The following is a 13,162-nucleotide window of genomic DNA, read 5'->3' as shown; positions in this document are numbered from 1 at the left end:
GTAGCTGTGGAAATGGAAGTTATTTCCTTTGGGCACCTGGCCACTCAACCCATTGAAACCACTGACACGATCTTCAGTAACATGCACTTTGGGGGCATTTTCCTTCTTATGTCTCACTGCACGACCGCGCTACCTGCCCAGCGAGACCTGGGCCTGGGCCTGCCTGTGTTCACCTCCCATGAACCTCCCGTGGTGTGTTCACTCCAGCAGGGATGGGGCCTCCCTGGATGCTTACGAGGCAGTGAGACCCTGCCCTCCCAAAGGTTCCACAGACTTTGAATCCACAGAGTCAGGTCACTTGTGTTTTAGACAAAAATGGATCATCCACTCGTTTAGTCACTCAACAAACATCTCCTGAGTGTCTTCTCTATTCCTGGTGCTGGGTACTGGAGATGCAAAGACGAAGTCCAGTCCTTGCCCAGGGGGAGCCCCCACCGAGCTGCAGCTGGCAAGTGACCGGCAGAGTCCTGTGTTCTGTTCGAGGCAGCACAGCACTGGGCTGGGGCTGGGAGGGGCCCCAGAAGAGTCTGGAGGAGGAGAGCAGCAGCCAGATGGCAGGAGCGGGGGAGGGGAGGGAGGAGGCGCAGAGGCAGGAGGGCAGGGGGTGTCCAGGCACCTACTCCCACCGGACAGTTGTGTGTATGTGTGTGTCTGTCGTGTGGTCATGTATTTGTCCGTATGTGTGTCCTGAGAGGGAGGGAAGAATGTATGTCTGCCTCACTGGCACACACAATTCTAACAAGGTTCCATTTACACAGCACCTCTGCTATGCCATGCCATTCTAGCACTTTCCTTAGGTCATCTCATGGAACTCTCACACTATGGCTATGATGCAGATATCATCCCCAACTTTCAGAGGTAGAAACTGAGATGCAGAGGCGCTAGATGACTTGTTCAAAGTCACCCAGCTTGTCAGTAGCAGATGCAGGATGAAAAGCCAGGTCCTGCTGACTCGGGGTCCCTGGGCTGCATGTCTGTGCTTCCTGAGAGTCTGGACCAGGCACACCCTACTCTGGCCTGCTGGTGTCGCTCAGGGTGGCACTCGCTTTTGTAGGTGATCTGCCCTCATAGGGCACCAGGCCTCAGGTTACTCTGCTTGGCAGTCAAGGAGGCACCCCATAGCCTCTCCAACCCCAGCCAGGGATCCCAAGCAGAGGAGGGCAGGTGTGACTCTTCTAATCTTGCATCTGCCCTGCTGGGATCCAGCGGAAGGAGCTCTGGCTTGACGTAAAGCTTCATGCTCCCCGAGTCCAGCCCTGTCCAGTGCAGGCTGGTGTCTTCACTGCTGCAAAGGTTGTCCTGGTGTGTGTCTAAGAAAGAGCGAAGTCTGAGGCCCACAGCCTGGCCTGTCGGTGTCGGCGTGTCTGTGGCACTTGCAATGGGAACATTTATGTGCCTGAGTTGCCCCACACATGCCCAGGCCTCAGTGTAAGCTGGCATCCCTCTGTAGGGCTTTCTCCCCCTGTGTGTGTCTGACCACGTGAATATTTGCCAGTGTCTGTGTGTCTGGGGATGGCCTGCATTTGTGTCAGTCTCCATATTTATTAGGGGGCTTTGGGGTTCTGTCTTCAGGGGCTGCCTGAGAGTGTCTGGGTATAAGCCCATGTGTCGGTGAGCCGTAAGCCCACATGAGCCTTTTCATCCCAGTGTAAGTGGGCTATGAGGGTTTGCACACTTGAACCTCTCACATCCTTCCGCCCCCTCAGCCAGCACAGGGCAGCTTCTCTGGGCATCACTTTGGCCGAGGAGAGGGGCTGAGCCTGCACGTGCTCTCTCTGCTCCTCAGTCGCCCCGTGCACACGACTCTGCAGTGTCACTCAGCCTGTATCTCCGCGTCTCAGTGCGTCTGCGGTTCTCCTACGGTACCTCCACTTCCCCTCCCTGTCGTCTCCCGCACTGGGGTTCTCTTCGTCTCCCTCCCCAGGCTCTGGCCACCTCTTCTCTTGCTGGCTGCATCTGCGAGACAGCAGCTCCATATATCTCCCTGCATCACTCCGGGCGTGCCTCCGTTTCTGCTTCTGTCTCGGTGACTATTTCCATATCTCTCCATCGCTCCTCCCTTGTTTCCTCTCACTCTGAGGCTCTTTCTCTGCCTCCCTCAGATTCTGGCAGAGTCTCTGCCTCCTCGTGTCTTTCAGGCCCTCATTCCTGTCCTTCCCTCGTGCTCCTCAGACCTTGGTGGGCCCTCGGCCACCACCGCTGCCACACTGTTGAACCACGTCTGTTTGCATCCCTGCGCTCCTCCGCCTCCATGACTGTGAGCTCCCTGCAAGCAGGGGTTGTGCCCTGTGTCCTCGGAGCTTAGCACAGGACCTAAGACCAGTAGGCTGTTGACGAAGCCTTGTTGGAGGCACTTGACCTATTTTTCGCTCTTGTTGTCACTTGTCGCTCTCTCCCTTTCACGATGTCCCTTACTCTTTGACACACTGGGGTTCCTTTTCTCCAGGTCTCCATGGTTACTTCTCTTTATCTAGTTCACCTAATATGAACCTTCGACTTGCTCTTTGTAAAGACCTTGGTTCTTGCCTTGGTTCTATCCTTGGGAACAGCCCTGTTTCCTTGCCAAGATCCGTTTTGGGTTACTTCTGAATCTTCTCTCTTTGGTGTCTGCATCTGCCGCCCCATTTCCACCTGTCCCTCTTTTCTCAGCTCATCCTTCCCTCACTTACGTCAGACTCTCCTTACCTCTACCTTCCTTCGCTTCTCTCATCCCCCACCCGCAAATGGGACCCTGCCCTTGCATCCTTCCTGGCTCAGCTGTTCCATCCCCCTGCGAGCTGACCTTCCACAGTCCCGCCCCTACCCTTCAAATCCCATTTTTTCCTTTTAGCCCCGCCCCACCTTGGTTCCGCCCCTACAAGCCACACCTTTCCCGCAGCGGGAAGCCTCCAGCAGCGCTCCCACCGGAGGCAGCCCTGGCCGCCCTGCCCCACCCCTCCCGCCACACCTCTGCGCCTCGCCGCCTACCTGCCGGGTACCGCTCGTTGACCGGCCAGCTGTCCACCTGCAAGGTGGCGTTGCCGCCACTTCGAGTGAAGCGCACCACGTGGTATTTGCCGTCGCTCACGATGGCATTGGGCTCGTCGATGGTAATGTCGTCCGTGCCCACGTTAAAGATCACCCCAACGGTGCCCTGGTCCTGGAGACAGGGAGGCAGAGTTCAGGGGTTGGGAGGGAACGACCATTCACTCCCGCTAGAACTCCTCCTGTGACCACCACCGGTCCAGCTCTGCTGCATTTAACACCTTTACAACACACGTCTCCCAGCCCTGTCTTTACTGGACCCTTTCACCTGCCCAAGGAGGTTGGCTTGCCCCCTCCCCCATACGCGAGTGAGGGAGCAACTGAGGCTCAGAGAGGTTGGAGAAGCCACTGTAGGGTGCAGAGCATGGACCTGGAGCACATCAGCTGACCACACTCACCTCTTGCTTTTAGGTTCAGTCAAAATGTTCACAAATGTTTACGAGGCGCCTACTCCACGCAAGGGCCACTGGGCCTGCAGGCCCTGGACAGGGATGATCAAGAGCAAGCCAGGACCAGTGGAAGCACGGAGGGTAGAGGCCTCCCTAAGGCACGACCAACAGGGGAGTCCACAGAAGCCAGCCTGGTGCCTCGGGAGGGTCTGGCTTCCCCCCACGCACACACCTCCGAGCTCTAGCCTCCCCTCCCCTGAATGCTCAGCACTGGGCAAGTCCCTGGGGGCTTTGTCACCAGGGCATCAGCGGGCATCAGCCCATGTAGGTCAGGCCTGAGTGTGGGGGCAGCCCCTCTACAGTCAAGGGAGCAGAGGTAGGGGGTCTGGGTTGCATGTTTTGGAGGGTGTTGGGTTAGAAAGAGATCCAGGAGACAAACCATGTCGGGGTCATTAAGGAACAGTGAGAAGGGGGCATAAGGGTAGAGGATGCTGCAGGCAGGTGGGAATGGACAGGAAGAGGAAAGACAGGGACTGAGCCTGGAGAAGGGGAGCAGAGAGTCGGTCTGAGCAACTCGCCCAGCCCCAGGCCTCAGAGAGGGCCTCGTGGGAAACCCGCACAGGCTGCCCAGGAGCCAGTCCAGGAAGAGTTCTGTCCGTGGTGCCAGAGCCTCACTGAAGCCCTCAGTGGTGCCAGGCCCTCTGTGGGTACTGCACACACATGTTCCCTTCACCCCCACGGCAACCCTCAGGAATGTGCAGCATCCGCGTTCCACTGAGGAGGAAACGGAGACCCCGGGAGGGTAAACATATCCCCAAATTCCATGGCTCATAAGAAAGGGACCCCAGGTTTGAGCCCCAGTTGGCCTGACTCCAAAGCCAGTGCCTTCTCCTGCTTTGCCCCACCAGTCTGGGGAGACACCAACTCAGAGTGCTGGAGCTGGGGGTGATCTGAGAGGCTACTGAGACCAACCTTCCTTCAAGAGCAAAGACATCTAAAGAAGCCAGCGCAAGGCCCTCTGGGCCCTAAACCTGAGCCCCTATTCCATTCCCCTGTGCTTCCTAGCAGTACCCCGAGTTCAGCCTCCTGAGTTCCCACACCCTCCTCCACCTGGGACAGACACTCACACAGATTCCCTCACAGTCAGGGGGACCCAGATCCTCCCAGAACACACTACACTCCTGGAGTCTTCCTGAAAAACTGTTCCAGTCCAGCCTGGGCATGAGGAGCCATTCAGCAGCCACCTCCTGCATCCAACAGGGTCAGGAGGCTCGGCGGCACTGAAAGAGGGCCGGGGTGGCTCAGACGAGGCAGGCATGGGGTTTGCAGGGAGAGTGGGGGAGCAGGCTGTCACCTGTGGTCTACCTGAAGACCCAGGCCCTATCCCTTCCCCACTGTGGGTCCATTTCTCCCCCTCCTAGAACCTGGGAAAGCCACACACACATACAGAGAGCCCTACACATAGCAGCACCTCTTCAAAGATGCAGCAAAGCAGGGAAACTGAGGCTGGGCTTGCCTAACAAAGAGTACTAGCAAGCTGCACCCACCCAGCACCTGCAGACTGGCGACATCCAGGGAGAAGGGGTGATGGTCTGCTCCTCACAGGAGGGGAGCAGACCTCAGTACTGCTGTGAGTAATCCAACAGCGCCAGCCCCTTGGGCGCCTCTGAGGGTTTCTCCCCACGAGGCTCAGCCGGGTGGTGACGGCAGTCAGCAAGCGGAAGTGGTCTGAGAGCCGGGCAAACAGAGGCCGTCCAGAGCGGCTGGAAGGCAGGACACCCCCGTTTCCTAGGAGGCAGCCAAGCCCAGAGCCGTGCACTCCGGGGGGAAGAGGCAGCTCCCAGAGCTGCTCCCGACGTGAAGTCAGTTGTCACTTCTGTTAAAGTCATTAATTCCTAATTCCCCAATTACCTCATTAGGCGGCGGCGGGAAGAACGAGGCCGCTCCTACAGCAAATAATTATGGGAGTCAAAATTAATTTGGCAAAGTGGAGCGACGCTTTATTAGAAACGTCAAATTGCTTTTCTCTTATTTTGCTGCCGCCTCCCCACTCTCTGAGAGCTGCTAATGACGCTGTGGTGGGAGCTGATGTGTCACCAGAGGAAGAGGGGGCTTGGGGGCTGCCCCAGGGGGCTCGAGCCCGTCGAGTGCCCGGCTTACCCTGCACGTGGCTCCCACACTTCCTCCAGGGCCCCCCACCCTTGCCAGGCTCCCCATCCCAGGCCCAGCTCCACTCCGCCCTGCCCCGCCCTCTACAGCACCAGGCGTCTGTAACCCAGCACCCAGCAAAGGCAGTGGGTAACTGCTGAGAGGGGGAAAAGGCACCTCTTCCCCGCTCCCTGTCCCCCCGCCCCGTCTCCTCAGCACTGGGGGGACCCTGTCTCCTAAACCCACAGGCACAGAGACAGAAGTCATCAATGAGGCAGACACAGACCACCTGCAGATCAACTCATCCAGGGGGACACTCACGGGCGATCGGGCTATTACCGGACATGGTGCTTCCTAGGGGCTGGGCAATGCCCTAAGAGCTTTACGTGCATCATCTCGAACCTCCCCAGCAGTTCCCTGTCTTCTGCCCATGCCACTTCACAGAGGAGGACACTGAGGCACAGGAGATGAGGGGACCGCATGAAGACAGGGCAAGGACGAGGCGGGGTGGGGACTCAAACCCAGGCATCTGCTCCAAAGGGCACACAGCCTCTCACAACTATGTGACGAGACAGCGGCCGCCCTCACCCACAGCGAAGGACCCGGGAGCACAGTCACACCCGCCACGCAGGCTCAGGAGACTGAACTGGCAGCAAACACCACACGGCCAAGGAATACAAATATAGAGCGACACGCCCAACCAGAGGCCACGAGACTGTCCCCCACGGTGCCCCCGAACGCTCCTGACATGATCAACGTGCACCGGCCCCACGCTGTCACACTCAGTCATCACACCATCGCACTGCCTCTCACGTGGGCGGAGACACCCGCTCACAGAGCTTCCAGCCTTCTCTGCCACACCTCCCTCTGCACCCCTTTCCTGCTCGCTTCGCTGCCTGGCCTCCCCCGCCCGGCGCCCATCAGCTGCCACTTCTCCAGCTCCACTCTGCCTACAGGCCATCTCCCCTCAGGCCTCATTCCTTCACTCCCTCCTGTCCATGTTGGGGGAGAGGATGCAGCCTGGGGAGCCTAAAAAGCTGTCCTGTAAGGAAGGGCCGGAGCCCAGAGAAGCCTCTCCCCTTGCCCTCTTGCTCCCCTGAAGCTCACGGTCCCCCACGAAGATCCCTCCAGCACACAGAGCCTGGCCAGCCTGTTCAGCCCTCCCAGCTCAGGGTCCCCAGGTCAGCGCCTGGGGTGCGAGCAGGGAAGGGAGGAAGCTGTAAGGGGCTGCACAGGCAGAGATGGAGGCAGGTCAGAGGCCCAGGGGCTAAGACAGTGGGGAGAGGCTTAGGGTAGAAATGGAGCGGAGCCACCTAGAGCTTGTAGGGAAGGGTGTGGGGGCAGGACCGGAGATGGGGAGGAAAGGGGGCAGCTTCAAGACTGGAGTTAGGATGGAAACTGTGAGGAGAGGGGCCTGGGGGAGGCAGTGGGAGAGAGCAGAGGGCAAGGAGGGGAGTTGCACAGAGAAAAGCAGAAAAGTGGGGCTCGGAGGTCAGGGTGGAGATGTGGGGTTGGGCCAAGAAGTCAGGGAGGAATGTGCAGGGCTGTGGCCAGAAAGGCTGTAGCTATGGCTAGGAGGCTGGGCAAGGTGGCCGCTGCGAGGGCAAAGGTCATGGGAACAATATTCAAGGGCAGGGCAGAGGCGGGACAGGATCAAAAGGCAAGGTGAAGAAACAAGGGTGGGCTGTCCCGGGGCGGGGAGGCCAAAGGAGGAGCAGGACAAAGTACGGGACACAGTGGGTGGCCGAGTTGGTGTCACAGTGAGTGGGCAGCAGCCCAGGGCAGTCATGAGGCGAGGGCAGCCCCGAAGGCTGCAGGAGAATGGCCTGGAAGCCTGGAGGGGGCCCCTGACTACATTTAGGAAGGTCAGAGACACAGGTGGTCTCAGAGCTCGGAGCTGGGGAGCTTCACTGAATAACGGGCAGGAGAGGGGGTCCCAGGAGCAGAACCACAGGGAGGAAACCCCAGGGGTCAGGGAACAGAGATTCTGGGGGCTCCACGGAAGGGAAAGATTTAAGGTGCTGGTCGCATGGCAGGAGAGACCGAGTGGACCTGGGGTAGGAAGACTGAGGGGTTGGGGGTGGTGGCCCCGCTTCTTACGATGTGCAGCTGCAGGTAGTCCCCGAGGCCCGAGGCGCTGTCGACCCGCACCAGCACGGCGCTCCGCTGGTGCGTGCTGAAGCCCACGGCCAGGCGGTCCATCCTTGTGCTCGGCCGGTCATTGGGGGGCCACGTGTAGGTGATGAGCGCTCCCCCCTTCCCAAAGATGTATGTGGTTCCAGCTGCAGAGAGAAGGAAAGGGAGAGGGAGATAAGACGTTGGGGGGTGGTTAGCAGGTCCTCAGGGCTGTGGCCAGCGCCCTGAGACAATGGGTTTAGGGTACAGGGCTTCAGCTGTGAGACCCACAGCGGCCACCAGGCCCTGCCGTCCTAGGGAACAGTTGGCGGGCGGGTGCCCGGCTGGGAGCCTGTGCATGCGCACAGACAGATGTAGCTGCCTCATCAAGAATTCCAGTTTTAATTACCGCAAAAGAGAGGTAATAGAGAGACTGACACAGAGAGAGAGGGCCTGGAGAGATGCTGCGAGGGGGCAGAGATGATCACCAGGGGCAGGCAGGACCTAGAGGGCCCCGCTCGACTGCTCCCAGGCCCGGCCCAGGTGACAGGTGTGAGGTGTGTGCTTCTGCAGGCTGAGTGGAGCAGGCACCAAGGCAAAAGGAGCCCCAGGCGATGGCGGAAGGAGAAGCAGGGGCTGTGTTCGGCTCTGACTCATAGCCCGCAGGCTGGCGCCCCTCCAACACCTGCCCCCCACCCCCTCCCAAGCCCCTGCAAAGCCTGGTCCCAGTTTGCCTGGACTCCCTGCTTCCACTCCCAACTAGGGGGCTGCCTGGGTGCCAAAACAGGGGGTCCTGGAGTCCTGCCCAGAAAAAAAGAGACAGACAAGGGGGTGGGGGTGGGGGGGGAGATTGACAACCAGAGGAGGAAGGAGGCAGAGAGACAGATGGACAGAGAGGGACAGAGAGGGGTGTAGGTGAGAGAAAGCAGGAGGGTGGGAGCCAGAGATGGTGAAGGGAACCCTCTCCCACCCCTCCCCCACCCCACCCTCTCTCCCCCTCTGTCTCCTCTTTGCCATCCGGCTGCCGGGGGCGGGGTGTGAGGTCCCTAACGATCTCAGCCCCAAAATAAACCCCATTAGTCGCCACGTCCCCTCCTGCGGCTGCCTGGGCTCCCTGGGGGTGGGGGGTGGGGGCAGACTGATGACCGCGGTGGGGGTAGGGGGCCAGTCACCCAGTTGCTGGGAAGGGAGCTCTGTCTGGGAGGCCTAGAGGACTAGTGCTCTGGGGCCTTCAGAGAAGAGAAGACAACAATCTTGCATTCTTTAGAACATAAATGGAGCAGATGAGATCCATAAAATGCTTAATTAAATAATTAGCCACTAACAACTCCTCTCAAAGCACTTCTTGAGGGAGAGGGGTTCAGAGGAGGACTTATCCAGACAGAAAAGAGAGGCAGATGAGCCTGAGGGGGAAAACCTGGAGTAGACTGGGAGAAAAGTGTGGCTGTGGGGTGGGAGAGCCCTGGATGGGCTAGAAAGTTCCAGGTCAGGGAGGGTCTGAGGTATTTCCGGAGCAAACCTGCTCTGCTAAGATGGCAGTCCAGTGGGAAACACTAAGGCCGCCCCTCTCACACACCTTGGGGTCTCTCACCTCAGGGACTAGAAGCCCTGTTGCAATTTGGGCAATATGGGACCAGGGGTCTCTATCCTAGGAAGCTCCTGGGCCTCCAAAAGGAGAGGGGACCCCTGAGTGCCTTGGAGGGAGGCACCTTCTGCAGGCCCAGGAGGAGCCAAGGAGACAAGGGAAGGCTGTGTGTGGTCTGGGTCCCAGAGAGGCAGTGAGGCCAGCAGGGGGCCGGGGGCGGGGTAGCAGGAGTTGTCACCCTGAGCACTTGTCACCAGTGCCCTCCATCTCCCCCAGGCAGGACCAGAGGGGAAAGATGACTCCCAGGGGGCAAGATCACGGGGAAGGAACCACCTGGGTGTCAGTTAACGGACATCTGCCACACCACAGTTGTGGGAAAGCACCCCCAGCAGACAGAGGGAGCTGGGCCCTGCCCCCTCCCAACTCAAGTATCCTTCCTCCCTGAGGGCCTCCCTGGTGAGATCTGAAATCTCAAGATGGGGCCCCAAGATCAGGGTGGAGAATCGGATCGGGGCATGAGCCACACCCCCGCCCTCTGGCAGTCACTGCCTGGACAGGGCAGTGTGTGAGGGCTAGGAGCAGAGTAGGCCTCAGCCGGCAACCTTCTCTCCACTCCCAACACTGCAGCACTCTGGAAAATCGGCTGTTTCCATGGTAACCGTAATACCCAGGGTCCTCCCTTCCCCCTCTGCTCACTCACAAGCTGCACGTCCAAATTTGGGGGGTGAAGAGGACCAGGGGAGCTGAGATGCTGACTCTCCTGCACACACACTCCTCCCTGCCTCTTGGCCTATGGGCCTCTTCACCCCTGGTTCCAGGGCCTCCCAGTCAGATGTAGAAGGGCTTACTAGGTCTCTTGTTCCCTCCACCAACAAAGGAAACTCCATCTACCTGGAGCCTCCTAAACCCCTCAGGGCTCGGGAAAGAGAAACCCTTTCTCCTCACTTTCCCATCCCAGGAACCCAGACAGCACATCACCCTGAGCCCGGAGATGAGGTGAGAACCGAGCCCGCCCCCCATCTCCATGTCCCATAGAGCAGTGAGGCAGGAAGGATCAGAGGCCGGGCGCGTGCCCGCAGCCCCGGGCCCGGTAGCCGACGCGTCCCCAGTGACGCATCCACAGACCCCACACCCACACACAGGCCACGCCGCAGCCAGCTGCACACAATGACCCAGTGTGGAGAGGCAGACCCCGACAGGAGACAGCCGGGAAACATGGCGGTAAGCGCACAAAGCCTGGCAGGCGGCGAGGGCAGCGGCTGGCACCGCGCAGGACGGGACGGTCGCACGCCTCCCCGCCCCCGAGGCCCACGGCGCACGGGCCGCCCCCCGCCAACCCCAGTCCCCAGCCCGCGCCCCCGCTCGGCCGGGCCTCCCCCGGGATTCACTACCCCGCGGCTCTCCCACTGCCGCCAGTTTATTACGCCGGGCGGGACTGTAAAAGCCTAAGGGCGTTTATTACACGGTGGGGGATCGGATGGAGAGACACGTCTTGGGCCGAAGAGGTGAAGGATGGATGGTTTATTGGGCTGGGGCGGCAGTGATTACCCTGGGGAGGCATCTCTCTCCCTGGCCCCCCGCCTCCCGCCCTCCGGGCAGCTGGCTCGGGCTGGGGCGGACGCGGGCGGGGGGCGGGGCTCCGCCCGGTCCCTCCCCTTCCCTCCCCGCCGCGCTTCGGAGGCGCCTCCCTCCTCTCGCCCCGCCAGCCGTCCTAGGCCCTGGCCATCAGATACCCCGGGTCGCAGGGGAAGGCACACATGGAGCCCAGGACACCACAGCTAGAACCTCTGACCGGTTCCAGAAAGGGCTCTGGAGAAGAAGGGGGCCTAAGCTAAGGCCCATTATGTGGCCCTCATGTGGTCCAGACCCACTGTTCTTGACCTCCCCAGGAAAATGCTACTGAGCTACATGACAGAGAACATTGTGTAGATACCATTGTGAGGTAGCAGGGTGGGAAACACCCCTGAAGCCCAAGGCAAGACTGCCTCTGGCCAGACACAAAATGCAAAGGCCTAAGTGGCCACCACCCAAAGGCCCAGGCCTGGAATCTTCTGCCCACACCCAACATGGTCCCCTCTATGCCTCCTGGACCCAGAAATTCACTGGTCCAGTAAAACACTAAATGATCAAGAATCTTCTGTACAATTCCCACACACCTGCATTCTAGAGGGAAAAAAACCCAACTAACCATTAATAATGGTTAGCTAATCCAGACCCAAACAAAATAATCATCCCATGTGAAAAGCCACGGGTGCAGTGCTGCCCCCGTGGTTAAAACCACACGTGCAGACCCTCTGTCTGCCGCATCAGAAGCCATGACAGAAACCTTCTGGGAGATCTAGAATCACGAGAGGATAAAATATCCTCCACAATCCAGAAAGGCTGCAGTTCTGAGTGCCCATAGCCCACACCAGTTCTTTGTATACAGACCCTCACTACCCCCCGCCTGGGGGAGGTGGGGGTACCTCCCTAGATCCAGAGCCCTGGGCTCAGCTCTCTCTTGATCCCAGAACAATATCTCCTCAATTCTTAAGCTCATTCTTGGCCATAAAACATTCAGTCAGACATCCAAGTGAACACACCCATAACAAGAATCAAAATAAATGCCAGGCCCCTTTATAAGCTGGAGTGATGAATGCAGAACCCCTGGAGGCTCCTGACTCAGAAACGAACTGGGATTGACCCCTCTATTCCTGGCCTCAGAGGGTACAGGAAATGAAGGTCAGGGGTGGCAAGGCTCGTCAAGGGCTCTGAAATCAGAATCAGGGTCAAGGATCAGAAGTGTCACCCCCACCCCGGGCCATTTTTAGGACCCAGGTGTTTTGGTCCTCCCAGGCCCAGACTGACACCAGGTGGAGGTGTGTCTGGCAGGTCGGTAGGGGTATTATGTAACAGGAGGGGTTGGGAGTGGGAAGGGAAATGGAAGAAAGAGTGAAGGGAAGGAGGGAAGGAAGCAAGGAGAAAGGCAGGAAGAGCCCATGAGAAGGGAAGTGGAGACGCAGGTGCAGAAAGAGCAGCTCCTCACCCTGGGGAAGCCCAGAAAGGAGAGGTGTCCTCTGGCCTGGATGGGTCTCCCAAGCTGGCTCTGTCTCTTGCCAAGCCTGGGTCCCAACAGAAGCCAGCCCCTGGACCTCGCCCCACAGCGGAGGTATGCAGAGGTAGGGTTCAGCCATGACCGCTGGCCTCTTCCTCCTCTTCTCTGTCCTTGGACCCTCCTCCGTCCTCTCACTTGCCTGACCCTTCATGGGCTCCTCCACCCCGTTTCCCCATCACCTTCCCTCACTGCCCTGCAGGGCCCTCCAGCTCCTCTGCTTCCTTGGGGCCCTGGGCAGCCCGTGGCCCTCTTGGGGCTGTTTCTCTCCTCTGCACAAGGGGGTGGCTGCCTCTGAGGCCATCCCAATGCCAACATTCCATAGGATCCCAACCCCAACAGCTCCCAAGTTCTTTCCTCCATTGTCTCTCCCTTCCCTCCCCAGCTCTTTGCACCCTGACACCAGCTCCTTCACTGAGACTTCCTCTGGCACTTCAGTTCCACTCTGCTCAGCTCCCTTGGGCCAGCCTCCCTCCATCCCCTGCCTCTTTGACCTTCTCTCCTCTTCACCTCACAGAGATCTTCCCTGATGGCCTTTCTTCTCTCCTCCCTTTAGGCCTCTCCTCACTGCTCAGAAAGACCATGTCTTATCTGGGTCTCTCTGGGGACTGAGCCTCAGTGGAGCTGGAGGGGACAATGAAGAGGATGGAGAAAGGCAAGGAGGGCCAGATTGCTCCTGGTGAGAACAGGGGAGTTAAAATCAGGAGCAGGGGTGTGGGGGGCGGCGAGTGCAGAAGGAGAAGAGCCTGGAGAGCATGGCGTGGAGATGACCCCAGCTGGGAAAGAGGTTGGCCAGGAACACTCTGCTGG

The 13,162-nt window shown here is 59.2% G+C and overlaps 1 protein-coding gene across 21 annotated transcripts in view; it reads right to left on the bottom strand.

The window, feature by feature from the left end:
- NRXN2 (neurexin 2) overlaps positions 1-13,162 on the bottom strand; it is a 110,301-nt gene that overhangs the window by 21,213 nt on the left and 75,926 nt on the right. For all 21 annotated transcript variants that reach the window (XM_043927418.1, XM_043927488.1, XM_043927474.1 and 18 more), the window contains 2 exons: positions 7,662-7,843; positions 2,968-3,139 (listed from right to left, as the gene is read on the bottom strand). In XM_043927418.1, coding sequence (XP_043783353.1) covers positions 2,968-3,139; positions 7,662-7,843 — 354 coding nt within the window. The remainder of the gene's footprint in view (positions 1-2,967; positions 3,140-7,661; positions 7,844-13,162) is intronic.

The sequence above is a fragment of the Cervus elaphus genome, chromosome 2, assembly GCF_910594005.1.
Source record: "Cervus elaphus chromosome 2, mCerEla1.1, whole genome shotgun sequence".
Lineage (NCBI taxonomy): Eukaryota > Metazoa > Chordata > Mammalia > Artiodactyla > Cervidae > Cervus > Cervus elaphus.
The sequence above is the reverse complement of the archived record's forward strand: the minus strand, read 5'-3'. Positions and strand labels throughout refer to the sequence as shown.